The sequence below is a fragment of the Solanum dulcamara genome, chromosome 1, assembly GCF_947179165.1.
Source record: "Solanum dulcamara chromosome 1, daSolDulc1.2, whole genome shotgun sequence".
In the NCBI taxonomy this organism is placed as follows: Eukaryota; Viridiplantae; Streptophyta; class Magnoliopsida; order Solanales; family Solanaceae; genus Solanum; species Solanum dulcamara.
In genome coordinates this window covers 10849457-10866092 of record NC_077237.1, presented here as the reverse complement: position 1 = coordinate 10866092, position 16636 = coordinate 10849457, and the positions used below count along the sequence as shown (strand labels likewise).

General features: G+C 36.1%; 1 protein-coding gene across 1 annotated transcript; it reads left to right on the top strand.

Annotated features, from left to right (window-relative positions):
- The first annotated feature begins 216 nt into the window (after nucleotides 1–216).
- LOC129901687 (crossover junction endonuclease EME1B-like) lies at nucleotides 217–15731 on the top strand. The gene is made up of 13 exons (XM_055976947.1): nucleotides 217–609; nucleotides 1008–1151; nucleotides 2664–2819; nucleotides 2930–3000; nucleotides 4394–4576; nucleotides 4659–4812; nucleotides 4910–5019; nucleotides 6334–6509; nucleotides 7684–7747; nucleotides 7869–7987; nucleotides 13175–13264; nucleotides 14038–14152; nucleotides 14834–15731. The coding sequence occupies exons 1-13, from the start codon at nucleotides 279–281 to the stop codon at nucleotides 15014–15016; spliced, it is 1896 nt and encodes a 631-aa protein (XP_055832922.1). The 5' UTR covers nucleotides 217–278; the 3' UTR covers nucleotides 15017–15731.
- The last annotated feature ends 905 nt before the right edge of the window (nucleotides 15732–16636 follow it).

The window sequence follows — 16636 nt, the reverse complement described above, 5'->3', positions numbered from 1 at the left end:
GTTAAGGTTGACAAAGTAACAATAGGTAAGTTTTTATACTCAAGAGTAAAAATATAAAAACAATTTATTTTTAATGGATTAACAATTATCCAAAAAATAATAATTAAGTAATCTATCTGGTATCAATAAATCATTAACTATATTAATTAAATTATTGATTAGGATTTGATTTTGAACAGTAATAAGTCACACAATTCCTTTGGCTTTGTCTATTTCCTTTCCCGCCCTAACGCTGAAGCATAAATCCCTCGACCCTTCAAATTACAACTTCTGAAATAATGTCTCAGCCGATCTCCGTCGACATTCTCTCCGATGACGAAGACGACTGTGGCAACGGCGGATATGGTTACTCCGTCAATCGGAATGACACCATTGATCTATCGACTCCGCTGACAATTCCATCCAAGAAGAAGCAAAGAACCGAAAGGTCTACTAATTGGAACCCTACAGTTCTGGTAATCGAAGACGATGATCCGACACCGTTTAGGTCTTCAAAGTCTACACCTTCCTTCGTGGCTGAGACCCCTATGTCTGATTTCTCCAAACCTGAAGTCTCCTTTGTTAGATGCTCATTGGGTTCCTCTTCAATTTTGGACCCTGAGTCTTCCTGTGAGTTCATATTTCTTCAGCATAGTTTGGATTTAAGTGATTATTTAGCAATTAGTCTGAAATCACAGAGTTTTGGTTTATGCGTGTTAGTCTTTATACAGTAGATGATGTCTCATTTTAGAAATTAATGTGAATTATACAACATTTGGACCTTTTCCATTTCAATCCTTGTTTTATTTAAGTGCTTTTGTTTGTCCATGGATTATGGGTTCTTCGAATCCAAGCTGAAATTTTCATAAAACACTACCATGTTGGACACTTCCATTTGAGGTTTAGCTTTATTTATTTTTGGTCTGTAAGTGATAATTCAGAAAACAATGTCGAATGCATGCAAGTTTGGATAACAAAAAAGAAGAAAGGGAAGTAAGTGCTGACACAAATTTTCTCTTTTTCTTCAGGTCTTGATTTGACCCCATCCATGGTTGCTGAAACCCCGGCATCAGAGCTTTCAAAATATAGTGTTCCAATAGTCAGATCCACTAAAGCTAATGCTGTTTCACAGAATTGCTCTTCTTCAATGATAGACCACAACAAAGATGGCGGTAAGACTTAAATTGGCCTAATTTGAAGTTTTTTAATTGAATGTCAAGTTTTGAGACATCATAGTTACCATTATGCCAAAAAAAAGAAGAAGAAGTCATCTTTCTATATCTATTAACAATTCAACTTTAAACTTCTCATTCATCCTTAATGAGATGATTTATAGCCACCAAATTTTTGATGGCTTGTTTTAGACCACACGTTTAAAAAATCATTCTTTGTTCTAAAAAATCATTCTTTCTCTTAAATTCGTGCCTAGCCAAACAATTTCATATAAATTGGGGCCGAGGGAATGGTATTTATCTATTATTTATTCCTTCTGTCATTAGCTAACTTTATAGGTCGTTCACTTCAGTTTCCTGACTCATATTCTTTATTTGATGATCACTGTTATTAGTTTATATAAATTGCTTTGTCATCATCATTCATCTCCAGAAGCTTCAGCATTGCTTTTGTTGATCTAGCATGCGATTACAGTTGCTTTGCCTTCAAGACAGTACTACGGCAAGTTGAAGCTTAAGCTTTCATATAAGAATTTAAATGAATCATTTCCAGGCCTTTCTTTTATGATTCTTATATGGTTTTGCTTCTTTAACTTTACTAGTTAACTGTACAAAGAACATGAAATGCATTTACAATATCTTTGGTCTGGTACTAGAATGTGCCTGAAAATAAGTGTACCATATTCCAGTCACATTCTGTCCTCAGTAATCAAACCCATTCTTTTTGTGCAGTGGGTTTGTCTTTCCGAATGAGAGCCTTGGAGCAACGATAAAGTTGTCTCAATGTGACCTATAGGTTACGGTTCAAGCCGTGGAATCAGATACTTGCGTCAGGGTAGGCTGCCTGCCTGCCCTTTTAGTGTGTTTTCCTTTCTCCTGGACATATATCATGTTAAACTAATACTAGGAATCTTCTGTAATACTTATTATAACCTGGATGAGTGGTTGTTTTGTTTACTCTTCATGATGCATCACCCTGTCTGCTCCTATGAGTTGTGTTTGATTATTCAGTTATTTTCTGCAAAGGCAGATTCATGGTGTGACTCATTCATGGTCAGCCATAATACTTTGAGCTAGTTAGGCATACTCCTCATTGCGTTTTTCTCTGATGCAAAGTATTTGTTAACCCAAAGATTATGGGTACATTGGTTTATAGATTTAAGTTTATATGAAACAAATAGGAAAATGACAACCTAACTTTGACATACTTGCGGATTCTTCTCATTTAGTGGTCAATTCTGGTTTACCTATTTTCTTAGCATACTTCTTACTTTTTTTTATTTATAACTTAAGAAGAGAAATTGCTGTGTAGCCTTTGTCCGCACCTTTCCTTGCAGAATGGGCTGTTTTAACTCAGAGGAGATCTCTTGCACCATTTTCTTGGTAGCTTTTGTAGTAAACAATTTTATTCTCGAAGTTTGCATGAATTGCTATTTGTGAAATTTTTGCTCATGCGGTATGTTTTCATCGACTTGAACCTGTGGCTCTTCTTAAATTTAAGCCATCCTTCAGGAATTGATGGAGTAATTTGTTTGGAGTCTGATAATGAGTCTGAGAATAGTGGTTATCGTGGTGCCTGGAAGGAGGAGGAGAAAGTTTGTTCCACGGAGGCAGTTGTAAAGGAGACAGAATGGAGTTCCAGACCTTTCGGGTCCACCTTTTCTCTTGGTAAGCTACTGCTCTTTACTCTACTAGTGAATAAGATTAGAGAATCAAACTTTCTATTGACTGAAATTAACTGTTAAGCTATTCAACTGAGTCGAAAAACTATTGAACAGGTATTGACAATTTTATGCAAATGCCAGAAGATGTTTCTCATCTAAATTTGACTGAAGCCGGTCCTTCTCTGGTGTGTTTGTCTGGCTCAAGTTTATTATTATATTTCAACATTTTCTTGTTTGTTTTGATAGCAATAGGCTCACTGTTTCCCTTGCCATTGTTCTTCTTAATATGAATAAAAAATACGCTACATGCATGTGTGCCCCTCAAAGAAAAGCCAGCTTTTATCAGGATGTTGCATTATGGTAGGACCATTCCCTGGAACACACATCATCCACAGAAACTTGTGTGATGTTTGAACAGATAATTTCAAAAGAAGAAGACAATAAAAAGAAAAGCCATGTTCAGTTAACTTTAGGATTTTCTGACACTTCGACTACTGACTACATCGCTGGAAAAAAGTTGATTTGACTCCTGTTCAACTATATAAGTTAATACAGATACCTCGTAACTTGCTTCAGGAATATGGGAGTGGAGCCATATACTCCTGTAAATTGGAATGTGAACAAGTGAGTTAGACAGAGTTGTGAATATTCAATTTCAGCTTTGCTCGCTTATCCTTGGGGCCTAAACTGCTGTTTGGTTGCTTTTGGATCCTCAAGAAAAATCTTGAAGTCGAGCTTAAATTAAGAATAAACTTTACTGTTTTTAACCATTCCACGAAGTTTCTTATCAATTCCAATCAAATTAGCTCTCGATCATGCTATCAAATTGATCTCATTTCTCAGGGTTCAATCAAAGAAATACCGAATAAAATGAAATATCAAAAATGAGTTTAAAGGTTTGGAAGAAAAGAATAATTGGCAGACAACAATAGCAATGAGAAGTTGCAGCTTAGATGGACTGGAGAAAAAGAGAAGGAGAAGCCTGGACTACCAATACCTTAAGACAAGAAAACAAGCACTCATGGGGAGAGGGAAAAGGAGAAACTTGGAGAAAGAGGTGAGGGGAGGTAATGAGAAGGAGGCTAGAGCTGTTGAGCATTGAGGACCTGAGGTGGAAAGCGGAAACCCTAAGTGCTCAACCATATATCTTTTTCCAAAGAAACTAGGGAAGAAATTCTTCATGAACAACATTTAGTCAAATGGTCTGATTAAACTGAGTTTGTAATAATTAAATGAACTCAAGTTGAGCTTAAATCAGCAGAGTGAGTTTTGTTCGTGAACTACTCATTTCATTTTAATACACCTACTCATACACTGTGAATATCAAAACTGTTTTAAAATGGTTTGAACCTCTAGGGGTTTCTTATTTTATCAGAAGGGTAGAACATTTCAATCTTGAGTGCATATTCTGCCAAATGAAAAAGGCATCTGAAGATTACAAGTCTATTCGCCTAAAAAATTAGCGTGAAGGATAAGGCTTAAGACATGTTCTTAATGTTTTATTCTTTGTCTAGAACTTTTCTAAATTCTCAAAAGGGCTGCCTCTATGTAAATTTTGATGGTGCAATTTTCTTACAGGACCACGATCATCCTGATGAAGAAATTGATTCCTTGGAGACAAAAGATGAGGTCTCAAGACCAAAAGGCAAAGGTAAAGGCAATAGAAGTAACAGAAGCAGTGGGAATGAAGCAACAGGGAAAATGAGGATGTCAAAGGAAGAACAGCTTCGCCTAAAGGAAGAAAAAAGATATCAGAAAGAGGTAAGCCTTCCTGCAAAAGACTCTCTATTTGGAGGAGGTTAAGTAATTATGGCATATAATCTAATGTATATTCATAATTCAGCAAGAGAAATTGAAAAAGGCAGCCGAAAAGGCTGAAGCTGCTGAGCAGAAAAGGCTAGAAAAGGAAAAGCAGAAGTGGGAAAAGGGAAAGTTCGCACAGAAGTCTATTATAGCTCAAATTGACACTAAGGTTGTGGAACTAGGCTCAATTGGAGGTAGGTTTTATTTCTCTGTTAGTTTCTTCCCACCCCCTTCCATGTACCCTTTATTGCATATAATCGACTGTCTTACATGGCATTGTCACCAAGTCAGGCCATTTGCTAACAAGACTTGCTGAGAAAGGTCTTTCCTACCAAATTAAATCAAATCCAATTGAAAAGACTATTGTGTGGTCAATGCGTGTCCCAGAGGAACTATCTAAGGTAACTTTTTTCATCAGAAATTTGGTAGATTTCAGTTAGCATATCATCTTAAGCTACTTGACCACCTTTTAATTGTTGTTTTTAATGTCATATACTAAACTATTGTACTCATTTAACTTTCAGTAGAATAATAGATGCATAATTGACTATATTTAGTGCTAAAATATATGCATCTTTATGCGATATTCATTTGGATGTCAATTATCTTTGCATAGTTTGGTTTTTTCCGATGGTAATATTTGGGTAGTTACTCGTCACAACCCAATCTATGGTCAGGACAGGTCCTTAATGTGTAAGACACCAACACAAGCCTTTCTGGGGTACTAAAAATACTTGATAGACTTTCCCTTGCTTCTATGGCTGTACGTTCCCTATAAAACTTACCAATGTAAGTGATATCCACTAATATTCATTCATTTTTAACACAATAATACTATGCCAATCACCTGCTACCATAAGGAATTCTGAAACATACTTCTAAGTCTCACATCAACCTAGGTACTTAGCAACTAATGGGGCAACTTTAAAGTTCGACTTTTAAATATCAAAGCAATATAAATAAGTCACATCAGACCTTTATTTTAAAGAACTTACTTGTCCTGAATTCTTTAGTTCAACAGACTCTATTAGTATGCTATCCACCCCCCCACAAAAAAAAATCAAAAAAATCTGAAAATAAAGTAGTAGAAATCAATGCCTCTTACTTTTTTACATGATATCTGTAAGTACTTCCATACTTTTGAAATATTGAAGTTCCTTTTCACTGTTTGTCAACCCGTGTCTAGCAATTAATGTTTTTAACTGAGAGGACCACATGGAATATGGTATAAGAGCAACTTGTGAATAATACTTCACCGTACTTAACAAAAATAGTGTAAGAGAAGGCAAATGTCATCTTTTCATATACGAGCCAAGTAAAAAAATCAAGCTTGCATGTGAGTGTGTGCGGTATGGGGGACCTATACAAGTAATAAAAGTGTTTCTGCTCTGAAAATTGAGGTTTCAAATGAGGTGGTTACATATTTCAACACTCATACTAAGAATAATATCGGATGTCCAGTTGGGCTTTGAAAGAGCATAGTGCTGGTGTTAGCGTTTTGATAACTGTGCCAAATTGTTTTTCTTGTACTATGCAAAAGTTTGTCTTGCTGGTCTCTGATTTTATTCTTTTGAGCTTTCTACTTGTCATGCGTATGATGGCAATTGTGTATCTACAGTATCAAGTTGTTGAATTGGTTCTCTAAAGCTAAGCGTAGCTATTCTTTCTAGCTTTTGCAATTTATTGACATCATTAGATTCATTACTTTTGTGCAGATCTCATCTGAAGTTATCGATGTTCCATATGTATTATTCATATTTGAGGCCGAAGAGTTTTGCAACCTTGTGAATAGCAAATCATTGATGAGTCATGTTTCCCGTGTTCAACGCCTTTATCCTCTTCATACAGTTTGTTATCTCACAAACAAGCTTTTGGCATACATCAACAAAAGGTTGACGGTAACTTCATTTTTGTCCTTCATCTCAACTCCTTTTCACTTCAAGTTCATTAAATTTCTCAACTAGCTTGGGATTAAGGTGTAGTTGTTGTTATTGTTAAGTTTATTAATTTATTTTCTCTTGAATCTGTTTCTTTTTTTGCTATGTATACTCACACATATATATCTTCTGTTCTCCATTTGTAGAACTCTGTTGTTGCCTTTTTCAACCTTTTTCTTCTTCATGTATGACAGAAGATCCTGAATTTGACCATTGGAATGTTGACTACATCTGTTCTCCATTTATAGAACTTTCTGTTATAGTTGCCTTTCTTTTTCAATGTTCTTCTCTTCGTGTAGAGAGATGAAAACAAGCTGTTACAGATCATGAATTTAACATTCCGTTGTTGATTACTTTTTTTTGTTGAATGTTAAGTAAGATGGAATGACGCTTTGAGGAGCAATTTGTATTAAGTACAATGACGATGCACTTATTAGGTTTCTTGTGGTTTTCTATTGTAATGCTTTCAAACCATGTGCTGAGTATCTAATTGTTCTTTTTTCAAGAAAGAAAGAATAAGTAGCAGAAAAGTCCCCCAGTGATTTCGGTTATAAAAAGAAGTAGCAGCACCTTTAATATTAATTGAAGCTTGGGTAAAAAGTTCAGTTAAAATAATTCTAACTGGAAGTTTATTTCTAGTTGCTTTGTTTTAGAAGTATATAGAGAAATACAGCAGTTCAAATTTGATATGTTAGGCAACTCCTCTGGTACATGAACTTGTTGAGTTGGTATGATCTGGGTTTGTGTATTTCATAATCCTTCTTAATACACAAATTATTTGCTGATTGCAGAACGTCATTGTCATACATAGCATATTTGATACTTGTAACCAAATCCATGTAACATAGATCATTCTAATCTTGGGCATATATTTATTTTCTTTTTGTTGGTGGAATTCTGTGTGCCCCTAAAAAGGTTGTCTTGTGAATGTATTTACTTTGCCATCATATTTTGGCAAGTCTAAGCACTTCTTCTTCTGTCCCAATTCCTCTATGTTCAACAGAATGAATTTCATGTATAGCTCAAAGAAACAATTGGTCAAGTCTTCAAGATCTCTAATGCTTAAGACAACAGAAATATATTTAATTTTCTACAGTGCCTAATAACTGTTACTGTTATTGGTGATAGGGAACAAGGACAATACAAGGACCCTGCCAATCATACTGGTTGGAAACGACCACTTATAGAGGAGGTTGTTGCAACACTGATTCTTGTAATTATTGATTTATTGGAAATAATTAAGTATCTTATTTGTGTAAGCTTGAGATTCTGGTGCTTTTCCTTGGGTATTGAATTCCTCTTTTCTTTGGCAGGCTCTCTCAAAATTAACAATTAACTTTGTTAAGGTGCATTCTAGGCACTGTGTCGATGAAGCTGAATTAGCTGAACATGTAGCTGGGCTGACTTGCAGCCTAGCTTCTTGTCAGTTTAGGTATGCCAAAGTTATATTTCAGAGAACTCATATTCTTGGATAATTGCCGTATACGCGACCACCTATATTATATCAATGTGTCGGGCTTGTAGTAATTTGAAATAAAATTTGGGCTACTTTATTAATTAATACCAACTGAATTGTGAATTTGTGGAGTTTAATACAATACTACCTTTTGTCTACTAAACTTCTTAATTAGGAAAGATTAGGCCTCTTGTCAGTGGCGAAGCCAAAATTTCGGCCAAGGGTGTCAAAATATAAAGAAGTAAAATCGCATAGAAGCCAAAGAGTGTCAATATGTGATATATATATACATAAAAAAATAATTTTACCTAGCTACATAGTGTAATTTTACAACAAAGGGGTGTCGATCGCCACTGCCTCTTGTTTACTACTCCTTCCGTTCACTTTTACTTGTCCAACAACAACAACCCAGTGGAATCCCACAATGTGGGGTCTGGGGAGGGTAAATTGTGCGCAGACCTTACTCCTATCAAGGTAGGACGACTGTTTCCAAAAGACCCTCGGCTCAATAAAGCATAAAAAGACGTTAGATAAGGCTAAGAAGTTAAGAGGTTAATAAGTTCAAAGCGATCTGATAAGACAAATAACGGGGGCGCTACACATAAAATAGAGTAATCAAAGTACGAAAACTACTGAAAGTAATAGATAATAGCAGACATCAGAAAACAAGAAATTATAGTTTGCTAAAGCGTCTACTAATACGATAGAATACCGTGACTATGTACTAGCCTTCTACCCTAATGTGTGTCCTCCACACCCTCTTATCTAAGGTCATGTCCTCGGTCAGCTGCAGCTGCGCCATGTCCTGTCTAATCACCTCTCCCCAATATTTCTTCGGCCTACCTCTACCTCTTTTGAAACCATCCACGGCCAACCTCTCACACCTCCACACTGGGGCATCTGAGTCTCTCCTCTTCACATGCCCAAACCATCTCAGTCGCATTTCCCGCATCTTGTCTTCCACCGAGGCCACTCCTACCTTGTCCCGAATAGCCCCGTTCTTAATTCTGTCGCTCCTGGTATGCCCACACATCCATATCAACATTCTCATCTCGATAACTTTCATCTTTTGAACGTGGGAGACCTTAACTGGCCAACACTCCGCCCCATATAACATAGCCGGTCTAACCACTACTTTGTAGAACTTGCCCTTAAGTTGTGGTGGCACCCTCTTGTCACATAGCACACCGGAAGTGAGCCTTCATTTCATCCACCCTGCCCCAATACGGTGTGTGACATCCTCGTCAATCTCCCCGCTGCCTTGCCTGATAGACCCAAGGTACTTGAAACTACTTTTCTTTTGGATGACCTGGTCTCCAAGCTTAACTTCCGCGCCAACCTCCTGAGGTGTCTCACTAAACTTGCACTCTAAGTACTCTATCTTGGTCCTACTCAGCTTAAACCCTTTAGACTCCAAGGTATGTCTCCAATCCTCCAGCTTAGCGTTAACTCCACTACTAGTCTCATCGATCAAGACTATGTCGTCCGCGAAAAGCATACACTATGACACCTCACCTTGAATTTGTCGCGTCAATCCATCCATCACCAAGACAAATAAAAACGGACTAAGAGTTGATCCTTGATGCAACCCCATCACAACTGAGAAGTGCTCTGAGTCCCCTCCTACTGTCCTTACCTTGGTTTTGGCACCCTCATACATGTCCTTGATCAACCTAATGTACGCCACCGGTACATCTTTAGCCTCCAGACATCTCCACAGTATTTCTCGTGGAACTTTATCATAAGCCTTTTCTAGGTCAATGAATACCATATGCAAGTCCCTCTTCCTCTCCCTATACTGCTCCACCAGTCTCCTCATAAGATGGATGGCTTCTGTAGTTGAGCTTCCCGGCATAAATCCGAACTGGTTCTCTGAAATAGACACTCCTCCCCTCACCCTCATCTCCACCACTCTTTCCCACACTTTCATAGTATTGCTTAGAAGCTTGATACCCCTATAGTTGTCGCAGCTCTGGATATTCCCTTGTTCTTGTATAGGGGGATCATTACGCTCGACCTCCATTCTTCGGGCATCGTTGCCGTCTTAAGGATGACATTAAATAGCCTAGTCAGCCACTCCAAACTTACCGAGCTCGCGCTTTTTCAAAATTCCACAGGAACCTCATCAGGTCCGGTCGCTCTTCCACTATACTAAAAATACATTTTCAGTTTTACTTGTCACTTTTAGCATATGAAGAAAAAAACATATTTTACCCCATGTTTTACTCTTAACATTAATTACTTATTCTCCAAATCATATCTTAAGACCTTAAGACTAAACATTAATTAATATGGTATTGTTGTAAGATACTTATGTCAATCATTGTTTCTTAAGGGGCGTGCAACGTCCAAACTGGACAAGTAAAAATGAACGGAGTGAGTATGTTGCTTTTAGGAGGAAAATATTTGGTCACATTTTTTCATTTCCTTTTTGGATGAGTGGGCAGGTGGTACAATGATTTCATTCAGTAGAGCTAAGCTTGTAATTCATTAAACAGCAAGAATTGGTTTCTGCTTATTTACTTTTGAAAAATTAATGAATTTAAAAAGTTAAAAATATATTTTATTATTAACAATACCACGTGGACAAAAAATATCCACATGGCAGTGAGTGCATCACACCTCCTCCTTGGGCTGAGGTCATCCACGGGGGTGAAGACTACCAAATAGCCAAGTATAGAGGGGTAATTAGGACAAATAAATAGTTTTATGTGTGCACTGAATTAGTGGTGCCAAGTTCAGGGGGTCCGAGGTATTATGCTAACTAATTTTTGATTGAGTTGTAGTTGTATACAGTTCAATTAAATATCTAGTGACATTCAGTATATAACTAATGCAGTTCTCTATGGTGATAGACCATTTCACTTTCATAAGACACGTAAGTGAGCAAACGAAAAATCCAGAAATAATGCCACCATAATTATTTTGTTGTCTGGACACCTGAGAAAAATAAACGTGACATAAAGTTATGGAGTACTTATGTTAACTTTTAGTTTGCAACATGAAATTCCACATTGCATGTGTTTCTGGATAACTAGTAAAACATTTGGTTTTCCAGTTTACAACTCTGCAATAGCTAATGCAACAGTTGGTTCAGTGATTAACTCTGTATTCTTAGTGGTGGTAAAATGTATGCGATCATCTATATATTATTTTCTCTGGGGTAAAATGTGAAATAGATATACTTATATTAGTAATACCTGGATATGATTTTGTAACGACAAATGCTCTTAAAGTAGACAATCCTTGCATAACAATCCCTACATTATTATTGGTTGAATTTAAATTCTTACATTATTATTTCACATTACAATCACTTTATTATGCCCATCAAATTAAAAAAAAAGACAGACATTCGCTTTACTATAATCTTTGCATAATGAATCCGTGAATCAAATGATCCCTTAATGCGATGCTTCATAATCTGCGAAATATAAAATACATACATGTTTCGTATCTGCTAGTTTTTACAGATTAATGGATCACTGAGAATCTGAAACATACATAAGAGTCATTATTATCCCATATCTATGTACTTTGGAATGAGATTGACAATGTTTATATTAAATAATTCAGCTGGCCCTTAAAGAGGTTGGATAGTTATTCATTAGGTAGATAGAGGGTTTGGTGTTTCTTGATCTTAACTTCAACATCAATAGTATTATCCTATATGATAGTTTGTACATCCAAATTTATTATAGAGTTTAGCAGTTAGTTTATTTGTCAAAGCCCTTGTTTCTTCATGTTTAATACTCTGAGTCTTACTACTCAATAATTACTATTTTTTAAAAAAGTTTCTATCAGTTTATTTATCAAAGCCCTTGTTTCTTCATGTTTAATACTCTGAGTCTTACTACTCAATAATGACTATTTTTTTTTAAAAAGTTTTGAGTGTCATTTGTCGGAGAAAATTTGCTTGTATATTTGGATACCTGATGTTAAAGATAGCATATTATATAGATACAACAACAAGTCAACAACATCAAACTCAGTGTAGTCCCACAAGTGAATGTAAGGAGACTTAGCCACCGTGCTATTAAAGGTCACCAAGTGATCCTTTTCTTCGTGAAACTCGAATTAGCTATCACCAAATCAAAAGTTTTTGCGAAGTTCAAAAGCGACACTCCTCTGTCATTTCCGTCTCCAAAACCAAAGCTGTTGTGCACATCATCATAACCCCTCGAAGTTGTCCCGATATGGTCATTGAAGTTTCCTCATATGGAAAACTTCTCGGTGTGTAGGATACCTCTCACCTCTTTGTCCAAATCTCCCAAAACCACTTTTTAACCTCCTCGTCCAAGCCAGCTTGAGACGCATAAGCACTAATTACATTCAAAGTAAGACCCTAATGACTAGCTTAATCTCCATCATCCTGCCATTCACCTCCGCCACTAACTCCCTAAGCTTCCCATCTACTAAAATGCCTACTCCATTCCTACTTGTCGAGCCACCTGAGCACCACAATTTAAACCCGTCTGCATCTCTGGCTTTAGTTCCCTCCCATTTGGACTATTATAGCATATTATATACATTAATGCATAAAAAGTAAAAAGCGAACATTGACCTTCAAGGAGTGTCCCAAGTCTGCACACATGCTTTTCCTTATGATTAGCTTTGTATTATCGGAACTTCAATTTAGCTATGGAAGGTTAGCTCCAAGTGCATCGTCTATGATGTATATCTCACAAATGTTTATGACAATTAAGTCAATGTTAGGAGTTTAGGTGACTTGATAATGAATCACTTTCTGAAAAATATGATAGATTTGTCAAATAAATTTGTTTTAAAATTAGAAGTTGTGGTATAAAGGGGACTAGGAACTGAAGGAATGAGATATTATGTCTTATCAAAGAAAAATACTTTTGAAGATTATACTTGAAGAGTATCAAGTCCTGGCTCATTTCCTAGGGACTGATCCACTGCTAATGGAGTGTGGCCAGAGAGAGTACTATACCCGGTTGAATGAAAAAAGTCATTTATGTCTTTTCTGCTCTTGGTTCAAATGAGATGTGATGCTCGAGACATTTCAATATGCAGATGCCTCAGGAGTTTTGTTCTCTGGGCCAACTTCCTAGACTAAATAGAGATGATAAAGAAGTTTAACGTTTTCTTACTGTTTCTAGTTTCACATGTCATTGCTAAGACGTTCTTGTTTTTTCACAGAAACAAGTTAACAAGACTATCTGTTAATGCAAATGGTTCTCTTATTCCCAAGGATTGCGTTGACAAGAACCAGATAAAAAAGAGCCCATGGTAAGTGCTTGTGCTGTTTTCCAATTTAGAAGTTTGGATTTCCTCAATGTCCATAAACATGTGCAATGGACAAAAGCTGCACAAGTTTTCTGGTGAACTCCCGAGGCTGTGAATCACTCACTATCTTGGCCTCAATTGTTCTCTTAATAAGAACCTTTTTTTTGTTGAAATAACAATGTATCTTCCTTACTTTTTTTTTAACCTTTTCGGTTTCATTAAAACCTATACTGCCCTGAGAAACCCTCTAATTGAATTGTCGTTGTATTTCTATGCTCTTGCTGTCTTGCATTAATCTTTTAGAGCTTATTGAAGCAAGCAAGATCATAGTTATATGCAGGGAACATTTTCCAAGTTAGTCTAGTCAAAATCTGCAAATTTGTTGTTGTATCTCTATCTTGAGTTGAGTCTCATTTTTCTCTTTTTCTATGTGCTTATTTTATCACCACTCCTGATCGACTTAGATAGATATCCATCATTTACTGCCGAATTGTACTGTCTTCTCCTGCTCCATTTGACTCCAACAAGGATGTTTGAGTTATGATCCCGATTTAGCAAGTTTTGTTTTTGGCTAGTTTCCACTGTACTATGGGGCTTCTACTTGATCTGCACTTTCAAAATGGTTAATTGTGTGTTTAATAGTAAAAGTAAGCTACTTTATCACTTAACTTTAAAAGCTTACCCACTTTTACTAGCGTTTACCCAATTTCCCACATTCGATGCTAGGGTAGTGGTGACTGCTGCGTTATTATTGAATGATTTGTTGTCTCTTGCAGGTTGAAAGCATTGGTGGCTATTCCAAAGGTTCAGCCACGATTTGCCATTGCCATATGGAAGAAATATCCCACAATGAAATCTCTTTTGCGTGTTTACATGGATCCTAGTAAATCGGTAAGCAATAAAATTTCCTCCATCCCCTTGGAAAAGGTTTCTCATTTACTGATATCACGCTGCAACTTCTTGTTCACTATTTTTACTTTTATGGCTTTGTATATATGGGAAGATGATATCAAGAATGGTACTTTCTTTCAGTGTCACTCAAAAAACTTGCTACAATCTGCAAGTCGAAGTTCTAGCTAAGTAGGATTCTGGCTACTAACAGTGGCTAAGGGAGAGAAAAAGTAGTTATGGAGTGGTTTTGTTACACTATCCCTCTCCCTTTAACCATTGTATTCAACTTAAGATGTTGGATAATATGAAGACCTTTCTAAGGAGGGTGAAAATTTCTTCAAAAACTGCATTAGATTAGCATATATTCAGTTCATCTGAGAGGACTGAGGAGGTATGTTTAAGAAATGTCATTTTCTAGGCGGCAAATTACTTTGTGGAGCTGGTATTCTCTTGTAATGTAATTTATTCTTGTTCAATGAGGATACTGTTATGCAAGGTTCCATTCATACGATCCAGTTCAAATAGAGCTTGATAATACTTGCGTTGTTGTACTTATTTAGTCTCTTAAGCAAATAACAGTGAATGGAAGGTTGGATGTTGATACATTTCATGCCGTAATTATGTTTGTCTTTTGGGGATAAAATGAGTTCCTAACACATTTTATTCTTGAAAAATTTTCAGGTGCATGAGAAAGAATTTCTGCTGAAAGATTTGAGAGTGGAAGGGATGTTGGCAGATGATAGAAGATTGGGAGAGATTTGTTCAAAGAGAGTTTACAGAATATTGATGGCTCAATCCGGAAGCAGCAAGACAGATGATATTGAGTGTGGAGCTGATTTCTTCAGTCAGCATTCTACTGAATGATATAGAATCTTTTGCAACATTGGTGGTGTCTGACTAATTTGTGCACACCTCAACTAACTCAACGGACATCTCGTCCGGCCTATAAGCACATGTATCCATGGTAATCCTATCTACCAAGACTGGAGCAGATCAACTCACACCAATTTTTGTAGTTGGGGCTTGGACCCGTTATCTCCAAGTTGTTACTCCTATTGCCTCAACCATTTGGCAGAAGAAAAAGTTCTCACACAATCGCTTGAAAAAATCTTTTTTTGGGGATCAATATCACTACTTCGTTAGGATTGGGGAATTGCTGCGATTCTTCCTGAATAGCCTGGATTCTCCCGTCGAGGTCAATAAAATTCTCCAGAGAGTGAGTTTCTGATCATAATGACCACCTAAAGTTGGATTTCCACCGTAGATGCCAAAGAAGAATAAGAAGAAGCCCGAAAAAGTGGGCTTTTAGAGATGAGGCTTTTTGGCGAAGCCAAGTCAATTTCGGGCCACCAAACACTTGAGCTCAATGATCTATAGTGTTACTTGCCAGTGTAACATGCTTATCAGCTCTAAGTGATCCAAAACTATGGGTGTTTATGTGCATGCTTCATATCAAGTAGGTTAGCAAAATAATAAAGCTTGACTTGTAATATTGTGATTTATAGTTCTTTCAATATAGTTTTTACCTATGAAATCATATCTTAAAAGCAATTAAGAAATCGAAGTCTATTTGCATCAAGATTAGATGTTTCCTAATCTTGGATTTTAAGGTAAAAGATAGAATTGATTGTGCTACTTTTAATTACTATTTTCCCCTATCAGCTGTTCCAATGTTCATGTTGTTAGAGAATGCTTGATTCTTAAAATTGAATTTCTACATGCTCTTAACCAATGACAAATAGGGAAAAGAAGAAATATTAAGAAAATAGATTTAGGACTTTATTTAGGGTATGTTGTAGAATATAATAGTCTAAGATCTTTTAGTTTGATTAATTTGAATTTGTGTCTTGCCCACTGTTCTCTATCAAGAGTTTTCCCATTCTTAAGTTTAGAATTTGAGATCATTGATTAAAGGTGAAGATATAAAATAATTTCATTCATACACAATTTCTTGATGTTTATAGAAATATAATATTAATATTCAAAAGTGAAACAAACTTGAATATGTTACGTAAAAAGATGAACATACCAAAATGGGTTTAAGTCACCATTTATATTTTGTTCTTTTTTTTAAAAAAATAATAAAAAAAGTATAAATCCATTGATAGAATATGCTTCCAAGACATAAATATGAAAATAGGTGACCTCAAAGAATGAGTCTTTAGTACAACTAACATTTCCCTTATAGTGAAATTTCACTATTAAGTGAATTATTGGAGTATGACACAATTTTTAAGAAAAATATTTAATAACATACAGTAAATGAATTTCGGGCTAAAACTATTTCTTATCTATGGGAGTAGATTTATTTTGTTCCTTCAAATATAACATGTGCATTTTTACTCTCTAGACTTTGCTAAAATAGGGCATTTTGATCTCTTTAACAGAATTTGTTTAAAAATAGCGATGCTAAATGCATAAAGTACCCACGTAACTTATTAAATATACATTCACGGCACAAACTCATTCCCCTTTTGTTCAGAA